The sequence below is a fragment of the Panthera leo genome, chromosome B3, assembly GCF_018350215.1.
Source record: "Panthera leo isolate Ple1 chromosome B3, P.leo_Ple1_pat1.1, whole genome shotgun sequence".
In the NCBI taxonomy this organism is placed as follows: Eukaryota; Metazoa; Chordata; class Mammalia; order Carnivora; family Felidae; genus Panthera; species Panthera leo.
In genome coordinates, this window is record NC_056684.1 from 30,769,112 (window position 1) to 30,789,884 (window position 20,773).

At 54.3% G+C, this 20,773-nt stretch overlaps 2 protein-coding genes across 2 annotated transcripts; one reads left to right on the top strand and one right to left on the bottom strand.

The window, feature by feature from the left end:
• Positions 1–2,908: 2,908 nt before the first annotated feature.
• On the bottom strand, positions 2,909–12,400 carry SNX33 (sorting nexin 33). Its single transcript, XM_042941358.1, has 2 exons — positions 9,690–12,400; positions 2,909–3,759 (listed from the first exon to the last, which is right to left on the bottom strand). Exons 1-2 carry the CDS (start codon positions 11,155–11,157, stop codon positions 3,506–3,508), a joined length of 1,722 nt encoding a protein of 573 aa, XP_042797292.1. The 5' UTR covers positions 11,158–12,400; the 3' UTR covers positions 2,909–3,505.
• A 5,801-nt stretch (positions 12,401–18,201) lies between these two features.
• IMP3 (IMP U3 small nucleolar ribonucleoprotein 3) lies at positions 18,202–19,758 on the top strand. The gene has a single exon (XM_042941359.1). The coding sequence runs from the start codon at positions 18,291–18,293 to the stop codon at positions 19,209–19,211; it is 921 nt and encodes a 306-aa protein (XP_042797293.1). The 5' UTR covers positions 18,202–18,290; the 3' UTR covers positions 19,212–19,758.
• Positions 19,759–20,773: the final 1,015 nt, after the last annotated feature.

Genomic DNA, 20,773 nt, shown 5'->3' on the forward strand with positions numbered 1-20,773 from the left:
GTGACACCTTTGCTATGAGCGTGTGCAACTCGGGGCCGTGCGTCTGAGTACCTGCGCATGTCGCTCTGCGAGGGTAGGACGGCGGTATGACCGTGAGTGAGGGTGGGGTATGGCTATGTGAAGGGATTATGGCATGTGGCCACGTGTGGATGTGGCTGTGAATGTGTGACAGCGTGTGGCACCGTGGCTGGGAGTGAAACTGTGTGAGCACATGACTGCATACGTGTACATATGGTCAGGGGTAGCCTACATGCTTGTGGGCAGGGTATGTGGCTGCACGTGGCTGCGCCTGCTTTGGGTTAGGCGACTATACCTGCGACCACGTGGACATGTGGCTGGCTACACGGCAGTGCCACGGGAAGGAGGAGGGGTGCTCAGCTGGGTCCGGAACTACCTGTCGGCCTGCCTCACGCAGGCTTGGCTCTGCTCTAGTCGTGGCACTGCCGTGGCATAGCAGTTCATGGCCTTCCGGTGTGTCCGGGAGCCAGGATGCAGGATCTGAGGGCTGCCTCCATCCCCAACCCCCACATGTGGCCACAAAGCAAACTCCTTTCCTGGGCTGGGCCAAGACCAGGGATCAGGGCTCATGATCACCCCCACCCCAGGTCCTGATAGCTGCCCAGGGCAGAAAGAGGGGCCTTGTTCTCCAACCCCCTCAGAGCAAAGTGAGGGAGGGAATTGGAGGCAGTTGGGCCCAGCTCAGTCTGGAACATCTGCCTGGCATGTGACCGAGGCCAGCCAGCAGCCTCTGCCACCACCAGGATGCTCCCCCACCCCCCCTACCGGTCCCCCAGGGCCCTGCTGAAAGGGCTCCAGTCAGCCCAGATCCATCTCAAATTCTCCCCGCCACACACACACACACCCCACCCCCAATACCTCAAGCTACACAGAGACATAAAGAAACAGAGAGAATGGCTGTGACATCCTCACTCCCCACTATACATGGGCCTGCCCCAGCCTAGAGAGCTCAGGATGCCTACAGCATAGACCTGGCTGGTCCCAAGACTTCACATTTGGACTCTCCTCCTAGGTCCAAGCCCCTCCTGAGAAAAATGTCAGACTGCTTCCCTCACCCTAAGGCTGGGAGGCATGGGAGGTGGCTCCCCCTCTAAAGAAAGGGACACAAGAGGGTCGTGCTATTCCCAGGGCAGGAAGCACGAACAGGGGACTTTCCAGGCACTGTGCGTTAAGAAAGGCATTCCCACCACTCCTACCCAGACTGGCCTCAGTAAGGAGACTCCCCCATTGTGGTCAGAGTTCCCTCTACAGAAGGCTGCTTGGAGGTCAAAGCTGTGAAGAGGTTAAGGGCGGGAAGGTCCTTGGGTGGGTTGGAAAATGAAGGAAGGAGGGCAGGGAGGAGGGAGGGGAAAATTCCACAGAAAGTCCCAAATCTGACCTAATTTTGACCTAGGGCCAGAGGGTGCTCTGCCCTGAACGGAGAGCTTTTGCTGCCCTTTCCCCACTGCACTGGCCATTCCTTACCCCCCTCTCACTGCCACAAGCTGCCTGGGCCCCTGGCCTGGCCAAAGCCTCCCTTGAGGCCCCGAACCTACCAGCCCTCCCTCCACCGAGTCCCCCTTGCCCTCCTTCCCATTGATTCCTGCTCATACTGACTGGGACACCGCTGAGGGCCCCGCTGGGGAGGACCTCCTTGGTTTCCAGCATGGAAGCCACCCCCGGCCTGGACACCCGGGACTCTTTGGGGAAGGACACAATTTCTGAGTCCCCTCCCACCTCTCCTGGACCAGGGCTTTCCTGGGGGCAAAGCTGGAGCATGCCTCCCTGGGGAGAGGAACAATTAGGTTGTGTGGGGCACGGCCTCCTATCCCTTCCTCGGGCAACCCTCAGTCTGAAATCACAGAGCACAGCCAAACCCTAGCAGGACTCCACCCATTTGAGAGATGAGGAGAGTGAGGTCTGGGAGGGGTGTGAGTCCGGCTGGGGCCCATGGCCACCTCTAGCTCCCCAGCCAGCACCTGCCACCAGCACAGTCCTCCCCCAAATTTTAGAGGTTTTGTGCCCAACATAACCTTATAATCCAATAGCTCCCAGAGAAACTTAGGGTTCCATCCTTCCCCCACACTCAATCCCTGCAGGATCCAAACAAAAAAGCCATGCTTTTGTTATCTTAATTGCAAAAGGTTTATCAAGAAAACAAGAAAGAAAAAAGATTCAAGCAGCAGGAGCCAGGAGTGGCCATGACCTCCCAAGGGGGGGCCAGCAGTGGCACCTGTCAGTTCCCCCAACCCACAGCTGGCCCATGCCCAGGCCTAGGGGGAAGGAGTAGCCCCCTGGAGGATGTAAACACACGTGGGAGACAGCACAACCTGGCCAGGGAGGGAGCTGGGGCTGACATCACAGTGAGGCTGGCCGTGGGCATGCGGGCCCAGGGCTTCTGGGGCAGTGGGCAAGCCAGCCCGTCTTGGCCTTCCCTCTGTGCCACAGAAAGGGTTCCGGGAGTCACTGGGTCTGAGGACCCTGGAAGCCTGGGGCCCGAGCCTGCTCGGAATGTGGAGAGCTATTGCTGGTGAACTCAAATATCTGGTAACTTCTGGGTGTCCTTTCCAGAAAGGTGCCACCAACGTCCTGGGGTCAGTGGCCTGTCTCAGCACCTTGAGCCCAGGGTAAAGATGCTGCATGGTCCCCTAGCCAAGGGGTAATGGAGCCTCAGCAGGTGGAGGGGAGACAGGAGGGAGTTGGCCCGCAGCTCCTCCAGAGGGGACAAGGTGAGGCAGGGACAGGGACACAGGAGCAAGAAGATCCCTCCCCTCCATCACACAGTCCAGAATCTCCACCGAGGGGGCACGAAACTTACTTGGGAAAAGTAAAGGTGGGAAGAAGGGGTGTTTTCATTCCTCCACATCCTTGCCCATGCTATTCCTCTCTTCTGAATGTCTCCCCCCCCCCCCCCCACCCCATCTCTCATCTACTGTCCCCGTTTACTGTCTGGCAGGTCTCTGTCATTCTCCAAAACACTACTCAAATGTCACCTACTCTATGGAGCCTTTCCTGACCAACAGAATGAGTGGTTCTTTCTTTAAGCTCCCAGGAACCCCTTATTTACCATCAATCATTCTGCATTGCCCTCATCTGTTTCTGTGTCTGACCCTACCTCTACTGGGGACTCCCTGAGGGCAGGCATGTCGCAGTCCCGGGTGCCCAGCATCTGACCCGGAGCTGCAGCAGGCCCTGGTGCCTGCTGAATGGACGAGGGGGTGGTAGCCAGGTGAGCAAGTACTGTAGGTTCTAGGGGAGGCTAAGACTGTGGCCCGGCCTCAAGCAAATGACCAGCAGCCCAGACCTCAGCCCAGAAGCTTCCTGACCCCACTCTCACCCCTTCTGTGCCCCTACCTCTAAGGGCTGGGAGACTTCCCCGGGGGTACCCAGGACTCCTCCAAAGCCCACCCCATCCCCTCCCAGCCACTGCTGGTGTGGGGAGGTCAAGAGAGCGGAGTGCACTGCGGCGACCAGGCCCGGGGGCAGGGTGGGGGCCAGGTACACATGATCAGAGGTTGTCATACATGCGCAGCGTCTTCTCCAGCTGCTGGCCTACCCGCTGGTAGAAGAGGATCTGCTGGCGCAGGTAGTTCTGCATCATGTGCTTGAAGTCGAGCTCACGGCGCTGGTGGAAGTGGTTCATTTCAGCCTGCAGGGCGAAGCCCACCACGCGGCAGCGCCTACGAATGCCATCTGCCTCGTCCTGTGCCATGCGGCCCTCGTCACTCATGCGTTGGCTCTCCTTCACCTTGGCGAAGGCGCCTGGCACGGGCACAGTGGAGGAGGACAAGGGAAGTTAGGGCTCTGGTCTCCCCCATTTGCTCCCTATACCCTCCGTGAGCCCCCTCATGAGCGCTATCCACCCTCCACCTGGTGTCTCCACCAGGACGCTCCCCAAACCCTCACCTCCATCCAGCTCAACTCCCCTCCAAACCTGGGGCACTGCCAACAGCCCACAACACCCAGACTGTCACAGCCCTGCTGGCTGTACATTGTTCCAGGACAGGGCTGTCCTTATCCAACAGAAGCATCGTCTCTCACACTGGCTCCTGATCAGCTCAGACATCACCTCCTCCAGGAAGCCTTCCCCCCACCACATTAGGTACTTCCCAGCATTCCCAGGGCTTTCATTTGCCCCGCTCTTACCACCCTGTGGCTGCTCTGCCTGCCTTCCTCTGGTGAGCTCAATGTCTCCGGCACCCAGGACAAAGCCTAGCCCACGGGAGAGCTCACTTGGTACATGTCTGCTGAGCTGATTCAACCTGTTCCTCACTGAACTACTATAAGAGGCTCCTAAGGGGCTCCCACCTCAGGCCCAGACTCTGAGAGGTTCTCTGTGGTACCTGAAGAGCAGCCAAGCTGGGCACTCAAAGCTCCAGACACCCCCCCCACCCCGGCCCCCACTGCTTACAGATCAAAGCCCATGCCTATTCTCCTAGCTGTGAGGCCCTCTGGGAATTGGCCCCATGTTCATCAAACTCACCCTGCTCTTTCCTACCTTTGCACCTCCACCTGCTAGATCTCTACACACAATTTAAGGCTCCCCAACAGGCTCAGGCACCACCTCCACACCAGAGCCTCCCCCAGTCCCGAGGCAGAATGCCTCTGGACCCCTCTCCAGGCTTCTCCCCACCTCCATCACACTATTGATTCTAAAATAGCACCTCACAGGCCACCTGGAGTTTTCTTTTGTGTGCATCTCCCCACAAACGGGCCCAGCCCCTCCCCACACCAGCCTAAAGGGACCAGAGGAAGCCCTAGTCATAACCAGGTGACAGATGGGGGACGGGGGATGAACCTGGGCAGGGGATCCAATTTAGAAGATCTGAATGAATCAGCAAGCAGTTGGTGAATGAATTTCAGCTCTGAATTAACAGGCACTTGACTAATTGTGCATCAAAGGCAGTGGGGACAGGTGCCGGGAGGAGGAGGCAGTTCGCCTGTGCCTGGCACAAACTCCTCGCGGGGCTGCAGGGAATCCACTGTGCACAGAAGAGTAAGGCTGTGGGCAGGGTTGGCACGGAGGAGAGAACACCCCCAGGCACTTCAAAAGCATCCAGGGCACACCAACAGCATGCCGGGGGCCTTCAAGATGTACTCTTTTTACTCTCACTCAAGATGTCCGATGCATTCAAGATCCCTTTTTTTGGTCATTCACTGTATGTCAGGCCCAGGGCTCTACATGCTGGAAATAACTCCAGAAGGATTTAGAAGGAGTAGTTAGCAAGCAGTTATGCAAGTAGTTGCATATTAGTTAGCAAGTGCACGGCTAACTGGCTAATAATGGCATCTGGGGTAGACAGTCGCAAGTCTGGAGTATCTCCAGGGCCACTCACACAGCACTCAGAAGAACTCTGCAGTCACCAGTTCCCAACCCACTCAGTCCTTCTGCCACCTTCCTTGAGCCACCTCCTGCCTCCTGTTCCAGCCCCGCTGGCCAGACCTGGGCAGCAGAAGAGGGCTCAGCCCAAGGCCCAGGATGAGGACCCGATAAGAGACTTCAGAGCTAAAGAGGCCCTAGATGCCAGCTGCCCACCCTCCACCCCCACCCCTACCCCACTACAGTACAGAGGAAACCGAGGCCCTGACAGGAGGATTTGCCTAGGGGCTCCCAGCCTCCTTCATGCCCCTCACATGGGGGATGCCTGGCCCAGACATACCCCTCCTCAGTGGATACTGCTTCTACTGCAGAGGGTTCATACCCAGCCACCCCATTTGTGTGGGGCCCCCACACAACGACAAGGATCCTACCTGAAAAGGAGACACTAACTAGCCTGGATTCCACCTGCCTGAAAAAATCTCGGTGCACTAAGGGTGGACCTGTATTCAAGAGGGCTTTTCTGGCCTTGGAGGAAAGAAAGGCTCCTTTTGTTGACGAGGAGACAGAGGCCCAAATAATAGAAACAAATCTACTGCAACTGCTAGGTATCCACAGACAGGCAGGGAGCCAAAGATGGGGGACAAAAGCTGCCTGGTGGGGGGGGGGGAGGGAGCAGAGGTCCCACCCTGCTCTCTGTCACCTCTCCACCCTGTGACTCAGATCTGGGGCCGGGACCAGCTAACACTAACGTACCCCAGAGACAGTCTGGGAGTCAGGGCTCAGGCCTGTCTAGCATCCCTGCTACATTCCATGTAGGACTCAACCTGAGAGCTGAGGACCCAGGGGAGCCTCCTGCCCTGGCAGGTGTCCTATAGGCCAGATCCTATGAACCAGGAAAGGAGGCTGAAGCTTCAGAGCCCCAGGGTCCCAGACATATTTCCTAAGATCCTACCTTAATCCATCTTGTCTCCACCTCTCGGAGGTAATTACCCGGCCCCCACCCAGGTCAGGGACAAGAGGTCTGAGTCCTAGTCTCAGCTGTGTCACCTCCAGCAAGCCACTGCTCTTGCTGGGCTGGAGGTTTCTTAGGTGTCAAAAGGGACAGGCCAGACCAGATCTGATGCTGCTGACAACTGTCCTTGGTGGTATAGTGCTCTTGGAAAAATGGGATAATGGTGCCAGCCCTATAGCATAGTTGAGGTTTAACTGAACTCGTCTGTATAAAGCACTTAGGATGGCACCTGACAGAATAAGAGCTCAAGAGGACATGCGCAAGCGTGTGCGGACTGCTTCTCAGTGACAGCAACAACCAGCTGGTGGGGGCTTGTAGCAATATGATTCTCTTTATTTATGGAAGCCTAGGAGGGGAGGGAGAGAGAGGGTTAGGTGATGGCCCAGAACACAGAGGTCGGACCCACTCTTCCCCCAGACAAGCACTTGGTCCTGCAGGGGACATTCTACCTTGGCCAACCTGTGAGTCCCATGGTCCCTCCACGTACATTCTGCAGCCCTGGGCCTGCTTCCGGCCCAGCAAGGATGCCAGCTGAGTTAGCAGTGCTAAAGCACCCAAGCCTCCCTCGTCCTTCCCCTTCTGGCTCATGCACATATCCCTGGGGGAGCTCCTTACCCCATCTGTCAGGCACAGGGGAAACAGCCTGGGCTGTGCAGTCAGACACCCCTGGGCCCCAATTCCTGCTCTGCATATCATCCCACCTTATTGTAACCTCCCTGGCTTGTGCTGAGCCTTAGGACATAGCCCTACCCTGGCTGGCTCTCAGGTAAGGGCCCTGGACGGTCACTGTTTCCCCTTATCCCAGGGTAACTATTACTAGGGCCCCCTTCATCCCCAAAACTTCCCTGGCTTAGATGGTTAATTATACGGTTACTCCTCTTAGGAGACTCCTGGACTGAGCTCCAGGGCCCGGGCCAGTGGGCAGACAGACTGGTGGGCTTCATCTCAGTGCCAATCAGGCTCCACGACCCATTTTACTAAGGTGGACACTGAGGGGAGAAAACGCTCTCACCGTCATCTCAGAGGCAACATTTGTCCAAATCCTGGTCTCCTGATCCCACCTGAGCCTCCCATCAGCTTCCTTCCATGGCCTCTGCCACACTCTTGCCATCTTTCAGATGTCCAGACAGACTAGGTAGAATTCTAGGGACCCAAGGCCCAACTTTCCTGCTCCTTTCTCTGAGAAAGGGTTCCACCCACACCGCCAGCATGGAACCCCTCCTACCCCCATCAGGCTGTGGTCCCCCAAACCTGTCCAATTCTGTCTCAGCCAGATTCCAAGCCTCTCTCCCTAACTTGCCCGACCACAGGCCTAGGAGTAGCAATGCAAAGCCCAGAAGAAGGAAGAGTAAGCCCAATGGGCTTGGTCTATTGAGGAGGAGTCCTCAGGGTGAGAGAAGATGGGTTAGCCTCTGCCTAAGGTTGAATGCACCAGCCCAGAGGCCTGTTGGGCCCGCACTCTCAGAAAGACCTCAGGTAGAAGCCCTCTCAGCTCTGTCTCCCTGCCCCAGAGTCAGAAAAGCCCATCCAGCTTTACTTCTTCCTGCTTCAGTACAAGCCTGGGAACTCTGGCTGGGTATGGGATTGCCTTCCTCCCCCCAGCTCTGCCCAGGGTGAGGTCCCCAGCAAGTGCACAGTGGCAGCTGTTTAATCACTGTGCCCCTGCTTTCCCCTGCCACTGCCCACACAGAAACATGCCATCCGAGGAGCTGGCTGAACCAGCTTTCCCAGGCCGTAGCACAGCAGCGAGAGTGGCTCCACTTCCGCCCAGGGAAACACTTGCCCCACTGGGCCCCAGCCTGCCAGCCATGTCCACTGCCATATCCCAGCCCTAGAGCTCAGACTCAGCTCTAAGGCATCACTCTGTTTTCAACCAGACCCTCCCCAGAAGTCTCCTGTCTTCACCCCCTTGGAGGCCTGAGAGCTCACTAGATCTACCCTCCCTTGTTTTCTAGAGCAGGAACCTAAGGCCCAGAGAGGGGAAGGCACTTCCCAGGAACACACAGCAGATGGAGGACACAGTCCCCACATGTCTCCTGAAGCTGATAGAAGAGGGGAGGAGGACAGGAAGGTAGAGGTGAGGAAAAAGGGCAGAGATGGAAAGCAGGAAGAGAAAGTGAGAGGAGAAAGGAGCCCAGGAGCTGGATAAGTTCTAGAAGTCAATCTCCCGGGAAAATAGAGCAGGGCTGGCTTACTCCCGACTCTCCTGGATACTGAGGCAGAGCTTAGTGTTTGCTGTCCCCCAGGCTCAGTCCAGAGGTCTGCCTCCTGGCCCCACCCAGAGGAAAACTCAGCACCAAGCCAGGCCTGACCTCAGGGCCTAGGGGCCAGGGAGCCAGCCCCACGCCCTGCAGACGTTCTTCCTGAGTTACCAAGCAGCCCCGGGGAGGACCACACCTCTCTCCTGACATCTGCCCTGCCTGTGGTCCCCAGGACTCAGCCACCTGCCAGGTCAGCCCCTGACTCACTGCTCAGGCAAGAGAATCCAGGCTCAGGAAGGAGGAGTTGGAGGGGCCATGTGGGTAGTGCCCTGGACCCCTGTTCCTCCCCTAGACCAGCCCGGGTGCCCCTAGGTGACCCGAGATGAGTCACTTCCCTGGCAGTTCCTTGACAGCCCAACATTAACAGACAGAGGCCCATCCTGTCCCTCCCCCACAGAGGGGGGCCATGAGAACTGAAAACACAGCTGGGCTTGGGAATTGGCCAACAGGGACGTGTCCTTGGGGAGGCGAAGGAGGAAGGGACAGTCTCAGCTGGGCCAGGGACTCCCTGTGCAACCACTCTTCTAGGACACCAGCTTCTTCATCTGCAAAGCGGGGACAGGGGGCCTCCCGCACACAGACAGGGAGCTCACAGATAGGGCATGCAGCAGGGAGACCAGGCTCTGAAGCTGCAAGGGCAGGGAGTGGAACTTGTGAGGAGCGGGAAGGCAGGCCCCACTCTGTGCTCTTGTTATCTGTGTCTGTGGCCCCCGTAAGCCTGTGCGCTCCTCAAGGGCAAGGCCTGGGGCTCGGTCATCTCCGCATTCCCAGACTCAGCCTGATACCTTGACGGGCTCAGCACATAAATGGATAGATGAGCAAATGAGACAGAAACAGAAAAAATGAAGGCACAATCAAACAAATGGACAACAAAAGGTAAACAGCGAGCTTCATGAGGTCAGTAACCAGAGCTGACCAGGAACAATAATATCTCCTTACACCTAGCCACACAGCAGATGCTTGACGCACTGTTGAATGAATGAATGAATGAGACAGAAAGACTAGATGGGCTGCTCCATTCCTCTAGGCCATCCTCATATCCCCAGTGCCCAGCAGAGTGCAGACTTAGCAAGGGTCTCTTGCCCACTCTGGCTCTTACCTTTCTGCAGGTGGATGATGTCAGGGAAGTTGGACAGCAGGCCCTGGTAGAGAGATAGCGTGTCGAGCATCTGGAAGAGGTCATTCTTGGGCTGCTCAGCAAACATCTCACCCACAGCTTCATAGGTACGGCCCGTGTGAGAAATAGCACTGTTGAGGGCCTCGGAGCTAAAGGGGGGGTCCAACTGGAAGGCATGACTGATGGCCTGGAAGGCATTGCCCAGCTTCTGGAATTCCTTGCGGAAGCCCCCCACGTGCTTGCGCACCAGCTCTGATGCTACGGTGCTGAGCTGCAGGACACTGTCGTCCATCTTCTTGCTGAAGGCCTTGAAGGTGTCCACACGGTCCTCCACATCCTGCAGGTCCTGGTGCTCCGTGGGGATCTGGAAGGTGAGCAGGAAGCTGGCACCCACCATCTCATCCTTCTCTGCCCTGCGTTTGCCCATCTTCCACTGCTTGTCATCCAGGCAGCTGAGGAAATGCTGGAAGCCCTCATACTGGGACAGCACGGGGTGGCTTGTCATGTGGTCCATCCAGAGGATGAGCCGACGCTTCCGCTTCTCAATAAAGTCCTCCTCGAAGCGGCCTGTGGCCTGCTTCTCTGGCAGGTGGGGAACGGAGATGACAGTGAACTTGTGCAGCAGGCGGTTATAGAGCCAGTCGAAGTGTTTGTAGCGCCGGTAGACTGGTGAGCCAGCGTGGGTAGGTGTGAGCTTGTAGGAGATGTAGCTTTTGATGCCCTTGAATTTGGTCTGTTTGGTGGGGTCCTCCACTGAACAGGCAAATGGGTGGGGGTTGGCCTTCCACTGGGGGCCACGAGGGCCCATTTCAATGGAGTATGTCTCAGCGATCTTGGCCATCATCGGCACATCACCCAGGATAAAGGCCTCCACCCCAGAGCGCACAAAGCATGAGAAACGGTTGAGGTTACGCCCCACCACGCTGCCACGCTTGGCAGATGCCAGGCTGTCCTGTCGCTCCAGGGGTGGCTTGGGCCGGTAGGCCATGTGCTGGCTGGGGTAGGCACCAGGGTAAGAGAGGTTGAGAGGGGGGTGCCCGTTGGTGCCCAGCCCACCGGCCCGAGGCTCCTCTACCACTGTGCATCCGTCGTCCCAGTCATCCCAGTCATCGTCGTCATCTTCCTCAAAGCTGCCCTGGTGCGAGAGGAAGCCACCACCGCCACCACTCCTGGAAGGACTGGCCACACTGGAGCTGTCATACAAGCTCACCTGGGTGCCCAGAGAGCCTGGGCTGCTGGAATAGTCGGCATGGTTGGAGCTGGCACCAGAACGGATGATCTCTACGTAAGAGGCAGGGAAGAGCCCTGTCTCACCGCGGCTGTTCTGGCCCTGCAGCCAGCCATCCAGCGAGGTCTCACTGAAGATGACCAGGTCCTCATCCTGCTGGATGCTGATTTCCTCTTTGTTCTCGCTGCGGAAGTCATAGAGGGCTCGGCCTTTCAGTGCCATGGCTGGACCCGTGGTAGAGAAAGAAGAGGAGAGGGTCCTGCCCAGAACTGAGAATGCACGGGCAGCTCAAGGCCTGTCACAGCAACTCAGTCTGTCAGCAACCTAAGCTGGGGTCTCAGCACCCACAGATGCTGTCCAGCCTCCCACTATTCAAAACAATGCCCATTGCCCATTAACTGCCCTATTAGTATTAGGTCTCCCAGCACACTCCTGTGATCAGGGAGGGATCATGTATAATCCTCCTCTCTTCCCTTGGCAACCCCAGATCGGGGAGTCTCTCCTTCCTCCCACTCCCAGAAGAAAAGTCAAGTGACTCCGAGAAATCAGCTCTGAGAGGGCAAGAATTCGCTTGACACTTTCCACTGGAACAATGTTCTAAAATAGAAGAAAATCACTCAGAAACCACCGTTCCAGAAACCCTGGGCAGCTCTGGCTCCCAGCTCCTTCTGGCTCCTCAGGCCTTGGGAGGCTCTCACATTCCTCTGTAGATCTGCTCCTTCCTCCTTCCTCCTCCTCCTCCTCGGCCACTGGGTTTTCAAAAATCCAGAAAATCCAAGAGGGGCATGGAGAAAAGCAGCAGCCTCTTGAATCTAGTCCAAGGGTGGATGTGTCCGGCTTCACAACGAGCCAGGCCGGGGAAAACAAGGACTGAGGCTTACACAACAGGCCGCCAACTCGTCGACCCCGGCGGCCTGGCCTGGTCTGGCCCGGCTCTGGCCCCGGCCCCCGGCCCCAGACCCAGTCCCCAGCCCCCAGCCCCCAGCCGGTTCAGGAGCCTTCTCCCCGCCTCCCAAGTGGCCGGCCCCCACCCTAGGGAAGGAGGGGGCGCGACGAGGCGCTCTGGCGACTTCTGGCCACTAGCTGAGTGGCCTCTTTTGTTTGCCTATTTCCTCAGCAGTTTCTGAGCCTGAAGCTGACCCTGATCTGAGTCCACGGACCTCGTCCAAAGGTAATCCCCGCGGTACCCGGTCCCCGCGCGCAGGTCGTACAGACCCCCAACCCTGGCGTGCACGCACACACTCAACAGGAGTTTGGGGAGTGCGCTGCGGCGAGCAGATGGTGCGCCCGGCCGGCTCGCCGTCCGTCCTCCGCTCTGCCCCGCGGGCTCCTGCCGGTGGGCGGCGGACTGCGCCCCCAGCCCGCCTCCGCGTCCAACACTCGCAGTCCCTCTGCGCCGCCAGCGAAAAGCTAGCTCCAAAACAACAGAAAAAGGGATTCCGGGAGGTGGCGTCCGGAGAAAGGAGGGAATAGCCGAGGGGGGGGGGGGGGTTGGTGAGGGGTGGGGAGAGGGAGGGAAGGAGGAAAAGCAGGCTGGGGAATTGGGCAAACTCCACAGCACTTCCGTGCGTCCTGGCTGGGCAGGGACGGCCCGGCTCCGCCCTCCCGCGGCCTGGGGCTCGGGCGCCGGGGCCCCCGCCTACTCCTCGCTTCTTTCCCTCTGGCGCTCGCCAGCACTCGCCCGCTCCCAGATCCGGCTGTGGGAGGGTGACAGCGACCAGCGCTCTAGGGGGCCGCGATCCCCCAAGACCCCCGCCCGTCCGCCCACGCTGGGAAACACCTAGCGCCCGAAGGGCTCGGGCTCCGCTCCGCGCCGCCGCCACCGCCGCCGCCGCCGCCTCGCCTTCTGGGCTCGGTCACCCTTTTGCCTTTTCCGTGACGCAACTGGAGGAAAACTCCAAAAGTTTGCGAAGTGCGGGCTTGCGAGGAGGGCGCCAGAGCCGACACCCGGGGTTGGGGATTAAGGAAGAGGGCTAGGAGGGAGACCCGCCGCCGACGCCTCCTCCCACTCCGCTGCCTCCCCCACCCCCACTCCAGCGAGGCTGGGCGACACTGGGCCTTGGCGCAGCCTAGGGATTGTTCTCCGGAGGGGGACCCAGAGTGGTCCCCGGAGTCAGCGGCGTCCTCTGGGAAGAAGCCTTAGAGGCCTGGGATACTGGCCGCTACAGGTCCTACTACCTTAGCCAGACAGGGCTGACATGGGAGACTTACTTCAAAGGGAAAGACAAGACCCTACATATGTAGCAACAGGGAACAAGTTTAGGCAAGACCCAGTTCCGTGATGCTTTACACAGACTGGATTTTTTCCTATAGGCCATCAGCAGCAAGGAGAGAGGGGTGGTCCGCGGAGGCTTCCAGGAAGAGGCAAGGGGGATTTGACCCTTGGTTGGCCCATCCAGAACACTTTGGGCACTAACAGGCACTGTCCTGGGCACTGGGGATTACAACACAAGGAGGCATTAGGTTGTGTCCCCCATCTAGGGTTTACAGTCCACCGTCTTGTCCTTAATTCGTCTATTCTGTGTCTGTCTCATTCATTAAATCATGCATCCAAGAAAACATTAACTGAGTAATCAGTTCTGTATCAGGCCTCCTGGATACAAAGTCAAATAAGACATTGTCCTTACATTCCAGAAGCTCAGATATGTTGGGACAAGTAAACAGATAACTCCCCTACCCAGGGTGACAAGTACCCTGCAATGTGCATAGGAGGGCACCTACCCCAGCCTGGGTGGAGCAAGGATCAAGGAAGGCTTCCTGGAGGAGGAGGTACCTAAGGTGAGACAAAGGCTTCAGCCCCTACTCCTCTTCCTGGCTGTGCCCTGGAAACTTGCCTACCCCTTCTAGCTAGACCTTCCATTCTGTCTTCCTACTTGTTGCAGATTAATTGGCATAAGGTGGAGCTGTTAAATGTGGCACCTTTGGCTATTTTGAGGGGTGAGATTTGCAGGCCTCTGGCTCCAAAACCCAATTTCATTGGTGCAGTGAGTAGATCCAATTCCCTATGCAGGGCTGGCATATGACCTGAATAAAGGCTTATGTACAAACCCCAGAAGGGCAGGTATTAATTTTTTTTTTAATTTTTATTTGTAATTAAACTTTGGCTGACATACAATATATTAGTTTCAGATGTACAACAAAGTGATTTGACAATTATATACATAACCAAACGCTCACCTCAGTAAGTATAGTTACCAGCACAGAAATACAACTGTCAGGTAGACCTGAATTTTTGCATCAATAGATCAAGGCAATTTGGGCCACTCCTCACAAAGCCCAGTTACCAGAAGGTTAGCTCAGTGAATCTAGAAACCCCTTGAAGAGGGGATGGTGTAACAAGTTTTTCAGCCAAGAAACATTGAGATATTGTCCCCCCACAATAGGGCCAGCCTTGAGCTTAAGGATTCAGGTTATCCTGTCTCTCCTACAACCAGAGCTGAACTATGTTTCCCCCAGCTGCTTTTGGGATACTGCTTCTCTGTGATCTCTCTTGGGTTCAGATAGCCTCTCTTCAAGCTGGGCCTAAAAACAGCAACTACTTCATTAGTGCCAGACACCGTTGTAAACATTTTACCTTTATTAGCTCCCTTAATACAATCAATGGGATGTCTGCTCATCCACCTAGGATCCTAGTCTTTAGTTGGTTCCCAAACACCTCAGTCACACATTCACAGACCAACCATCTTGGATTTACTCCCACACCTGTTTTGGGTGGGTTTTTCTAACTCTCAGGGACCACCCTTATTTCCAGGTTCTTGTGGGAAACTCTCTTGATGCTCACAGAGATTTCCATCCAGCATAGGCACCTTCCATTCCCTTCCTTCCAGTGACCTTCAAGCCTAGGGTAATGCAGACCCCTAGTTACTAGTCTCAGGAAACTGCACTTTGTGGTTTCCCTACACCCTGCCTACTCCCTTACAACAAAGTCCCTTTATTCAGTTCTCACATTATTCTAATTGGAGTGTGTTCTCTCTTTCCTGCCGGGACCCTGATTCAAGCTCGGCAAACAGCATCCATTCCCCCTCCAAGCACCCAACGTTCCCCTTTTAGGAAAGAGTCAGTAAGAGAGAGCTGCAACAGTGGTTTCCAGGTTGAGCTGGTGGCAGCAGGAGTACACTGGACTACACAGTGGCAAAGCAGACAAGAGATGACAAGAGCCTGACAGTGCGAGGGTGCTGGGCTAGGGAGAAGTAAATCTGGGAGTTCATGGAGGTAGAATAGACTGGCATGGCCTCCAACAAGCTGTGAGTATTGAGGAAAGAGTCAACCCACATCTTCAAAAAATAGATTCTCAATTCTACTTCCCCCACCAGCTACTGCCCCATTTCTCTTTGCGTGCCTTAGCAAAGTTCCTCAAAATAGCTATCTGTACTAACTGCCTATAATTTCTCTCCTCCCTTTCTCTTCTTAAACCCCTCTAGGCAGTCTTTCACCCTCACACTCCACTGAAACTATTCTTGTCAAGGTCAAAGTCATCAATGACCTAATAGTTATTCTCACTTCCCCTCTAACTCAACCTTTCAGTAGCATTGGACCAGGTTGATCACTCCTTCCCTCTGAATATACTTTCTTCACTTGCATTATGGAGACCATACTCTCCATGTTTTCCTTCTACCTCACCGGTTTATCCTCTCTCCAACAATTCTTTTACTTATTTATTTTTTATTTAGAGAGCAGAGGAGGGGCAGACAGAGAGGAAAAGAGAGAGAGAATCCTAAACAGGCTCCACACTGTCAGCACAGGGCCCAACGTGGGGCTCAAACTCACGAACTCCAAGACCTGAGCCGAAATCAAGGGTCAGATGCTCAACTGCCTGAGCCACCCAGGCGCCCCTCCAATAATTCTTAAAACTAGAGTGACTACAGAAAGTGCTCCTCTTGTCTTTTCTATCATCTTCATTTCTTTGATGACCTTGCCCTGGCTTGATATACCATCTATCTGCCAATAACACCTCAATTTTTTAATCTCCAACCTAGGCCTTTCTCTAGAATTCCAGACTCAAATGTCTTTCTCCTTGACATCCCTGGGATGTCTAACAGACACATCCAACCCAACATGTCCCAAGCAATATTGGATAGTGCCCCCCAAACCTGTTCTACTTGGCAGCCTTCCCTATCTCAAGTGATGAGTAGTTTCTTCCACTTTCTCAGGCCAAAATTGGAGCCATCCTTGACTCTCCACATCCTGGGTCTCCTCTCACATCAACATCTCACTGCTGCTCTCCTGGTCCCAACCACCATCTTTCTCACCCAGATCACTGCAACAGTGTCCAACCAATCTCTGTTTCCACCTCTGCCTCCTGACAGTCTATTATCAACATGGCAGTCAGAGTGATCCATTTAAAATATGTTAGACGTCAATCCTCTGCTCAAAACCATTCAGTGTCCTCATCTCACAAACATAAAAAGCAAAGTCCTTACTTAGGCAAAGGCCTATGAACCCTTTCCTCCCCTCCCTAGCCCATTCTGCTCCAGCCAGGATGGCTTTGTTACTCCTCTTCCGACATGTCAGCCACATGCCTGTCTCAAGGCATTTGCACTGTTTCCTCTTTCTGACATACTCTTCCACTAGATATCCACATGGCTAAATCCCTATAAAATATCACCTTCTCAGTAAGACCTATCCTGACATGCCCTATTTAAAATTACAGCTCTTCCTCACCCCAAGCTCTCCTACAAGCCTGCTCAATTTTGTTTCATAGCGCTTATCACTTGCTAAAACACATAGTTTATTTTTTATTTTGTTTATTGTCTGGGAGAAGGAAGTTAACCAAGAGTCCTACTGCAGACATGCTGAGCAAGAAATGAGGATGGAAGTGAATGAGGCTTGGGGGAATATGAAGGGTGGGGACACACTACAAACTGGGAGAAGATATTTGTTCCATATATAACTGGCTAAGGATTAGACGTAAAGAACATCTTCAAATCAATTAGAAAAAAAAAAACAATCTGTATTTGTTTTCTATTGCAGTTGTAACAATTCACAGCAAACCTAGTGGCTTAAAGCAACACAAACTTATGGTTTTACAGAAATCCAAACTGGATCTCACTGGATCTCAAGTGTCAGCAGCGCCATGTTCCTTCATGAGGCTCTAAGGAAAAATTCGTTTCCTTGCCTTTTCCAGCTTCTAGAGGCTGCCCACAGTCCCCTGATCTTGGCTCCCTTTCATCTTTAAAACCCGCTATCACATCACTCAGACTTCTGCTTTCATCATCCCATCTCTGCCTCTTCAGTCTTCCTCTTTCACTTATAAGGACCCTTATAATAACATGGGACCCATCCAGATAATTGAGTATATTCTCACCATCTCAAAATCATTAATTTAATCACATCTGCAAAATCAGTGTGTATACACATTACCTGGGGATCTTGTTAAATGCAGATTTTGATTCTGTAGGTCAGGAATGAGACTGCATGTCCAACAAGCTCTTTGCTAGTCCACTGGCTACACTTTGAGTAAGAAGGTTCTCAATGTATTTAGAGATGCATGTATAATGATAAAACTACTTTTTCTTTTTAAACAAAAAGCAAAAATAAACACAGAATTCAGAATAAATACCATTACCTCTGGTTGGAGGAGTGGCTGGAATAGGTAGATGAAATAGTCCTGATGATGTTTTCTTAAACCGGCTATTGGGTTCATAAGTATTCATTATAGTTTGTAACTTACACGTGTTACATATATTATTTTCCACGTCAAGTATTAAAAGGACAATGAAAACTATACAAAAATAAAATAATCAACGAAGAAGCTAGGTGGCGTCAAAGGCCTGGGCAAATAAAGAGGTTAGTCCTGCAGCGCTACACTCAACTGTACCTTACAGATATAACTACCCATAACAGCGTTAAATTTATTAAACTCAGTACTGGGTGACCAGTACTGAGGGTGACGGAAGTCCATCCTATCAGGCTTATTCGTTTGAGCTCAACTAAGGAGTTGGTTTTGTACTTAATATCCAAATTTCTCAGACTTGCTGGGTTTTTTGAACCACCCGACATCCCTACTAACAATACATATTTCAAAGAGGCTCCCGTATAGATCCCGATCAGTGCGTATAAAGAAGCGGCCCGGAAATCAGTATTTTATAGGTTCGCCTGCATTCAGCCCCACTTGACAGGGAGGATCCACCCGCCCTCCTGGGGGCTACCTGGCGGTAGCGAGCGACCGCAATTACCCAGCCGGTCTCCCGTCCGCCGGATCCGGAAAACTTCCCACCAGGTGGGAGGAACCCGACGATGAATTAGCACGGTAAACCCCATCAAACAGGCGCAGCAGTCACCCGTCTTCCCCAGGACTGGCTTCCTCAGCTTCTATGGGCAGACACTCCCGAGAGTCCCTAAGGGCATCGGCCTGAATGAGAAGAAATGATTACCGCACTAGGGGATATATTTCTGGTAACTTAAGACCTCGTGGAAATTTAAAACAAAAAACAAAACCAAAAACACCTCGCTGTGTCGCCCCCAGCCTGCTGCCCCACCTCCGGCCTTTCTTCAGTACTTCTCCCACTCGGCTTCAGCCAACGAGAAAAGAAGAAACGCGAGATAGATGCATGGGGCGTGGCTATACTCTGACCAATGGGAATCAAGGGCGTGGCCTTGAGCCTTTCTTTCATTGGCCCAGGGGCCCCAGGGCGGCCTGCACTTCGGCTCCCAAGCGGAAGCCGCGCCGCCACTGGTCTGTGCTTTTAGCTTTGGGTCTTGCGGCACCGGGAGCCGCCATCATGGTGCGGAAGCTTAAGTTCCACGAGCAGAAGCTGCTGAAGCAGGTGGACTTCCTGAACTGGGAGGTCACTGACCACAACCTACACGAGCTGCGCGTGTTGCGGCGTTATCGGCTGCAGCGGCGGGAGGACTACACGCGCTACAACCAGCTGAGCCGGGCTGTGCGTGAGTTGGCGCGGCGCCTGCGCGACCTACCCGAGCGCGACCCGTTTCGCGTGCGCGCCTCGGCCGCGCTGCTGGACAAGTTGTATGCTCTCGGCCTGGTGCCCACGCGCGGCTCGCTCGAGCTCTGCGACTTCGTCACGGCCTCGTCCTTCTGCCGCCGCCGACTGCCCACCGTGCTCTTGAAGCTGCGCATGGCGCAGCACCTCCAGGCCGCCGTGGCCTTCGTGGAACAGGGCCACGTGCGCGTGGGCCCCGACGTGGTCACTGACCCCGCCTTCCTTGTCACGCGCAGCATGGAGGACTTTGTCACCTGGGTAGACTCGTCCAAGATCAAGCGGCACGTGCTGGAGTACAATGAGGAGCGCGATGACTTCGATCTGGAGGCCTAGCCGACCGATCTGGAGGCCTAGCCGATCGTCCCTGCCTTTCGAGGATGGGAAAGCTGAGACCTGATGCTTGAGATTCTGTGAGGGCGCTTGCCCCAAGAGTGTATCGGCCAAGTCGTTGGTTCTTAAGAACTTTGTCCCTCAGCAGCAGGTCACGCACAGAGCCAAAGGGTACGGCCGTTTTCCATAAACTTTTCTTGGTCCTCGGACTATTGATAATTACATTACTGATTTAAGAGACAATGGGAAGCGGTTTTGTGCTGCACTGCGGAATTGTTAGATTATGTACCTGAAACATTGTAGTGCGAAGGAACTTTGAGCCCCTCCCCTCCCCCTAGCTTTCCCTTTATTATCTTGTAGCAGGACAGTTTGGTTAAACCTGTTTAATTCGAGTACTTGCTCTTGTTTTGTGATTAAGCTATGTACAGACGATGGAGAGTCTGGTCTCAAGTTTTCATAAAATGGGTGAGATTAGTATTCAGGGACCCACCCGTGCCTAAAGGAATGCTTTCCTAATGCCAATAAATGGCCCAACTTTTGTAAGAGCAAATTTTTGTCTGTCTGTTTTTCTCACGTAGGTTCACATCTGGGCTCCTTGGCTCAAGAACCCAGTAGAAAAGAACTGGGTCAGCAGCGACCTGCCTGTGGTGAGGCCTGCCACAGGGGCGCATGTGGAGGTTGCAGGATGTTGTACAGGGCTGGGCAAATTTGTCAGTTTACCAATCCCTTCCTGGGAATGAGTGTTTTGGCAGAGATCTTCCCCACAGGACTTCCTGTTGATATTCCAGCCCCAGGAAATACCATATTAGAGGGCTGAAGTGTTTGCTGTTAGCTTGCCTAAGGAAATAATCACCCGGTAGCTTGGCCATCTAGCGGTTAGAAGAGGCCCAGGAGGTTTCCTGGAAACATGGTCTTCGTGGTAGGGAATTGGAGAGTAGGGAGACTACCTCTTTTTACCCAAGACTTGCACGAGGAGAATAAATAGACTGCCAAGACCAGTGGATTGGCTTTTATGTATGCCTTCTCCGTTTCCCCAGGTGAAAGGCAGCATTTGGTAGAGAAACAAAGGGCAGGTTGACACTAGCAAACGCCTCTCGTATCTCAGGCACAGCTGTAAGTGCATTACATGTTTTAATCTGTGTAATACTTCCAACAGTGCTATGAAGCGGGGAATCCAATTATCCTCTACTTTTCAGATGAGGAAACTGAGGCAGAGATGGGTCAAACTGCCCAAGACTGCATAGCCAGTAAGTGGCAGAGCTGGCATCATGCTCCCTTTAAAAGACTGTCAATGTTGGCACAGCCAGCCCTTGGGACAGGTAGGGGTTTAGAGAGAATCCCTGAATTTGAGTTTCCAAGCCAGCAGAGAAAGAGCAGCACCAGGCAATCTGATTCGTCCCCAGCAAGGTGCTGTATAAAGGTTTGAGCAAGGAGCAAGCACTCAGCTTAACACTCACTGAGGCCCTACCTCAGTGGCTACCATTTGTTCCTCCCAACAACCCTGCAAGGTAGGTCATGATATCCCTGCCTTTTCAGCTTCAGAAAGAATTGTAAAGGCTGGGGTT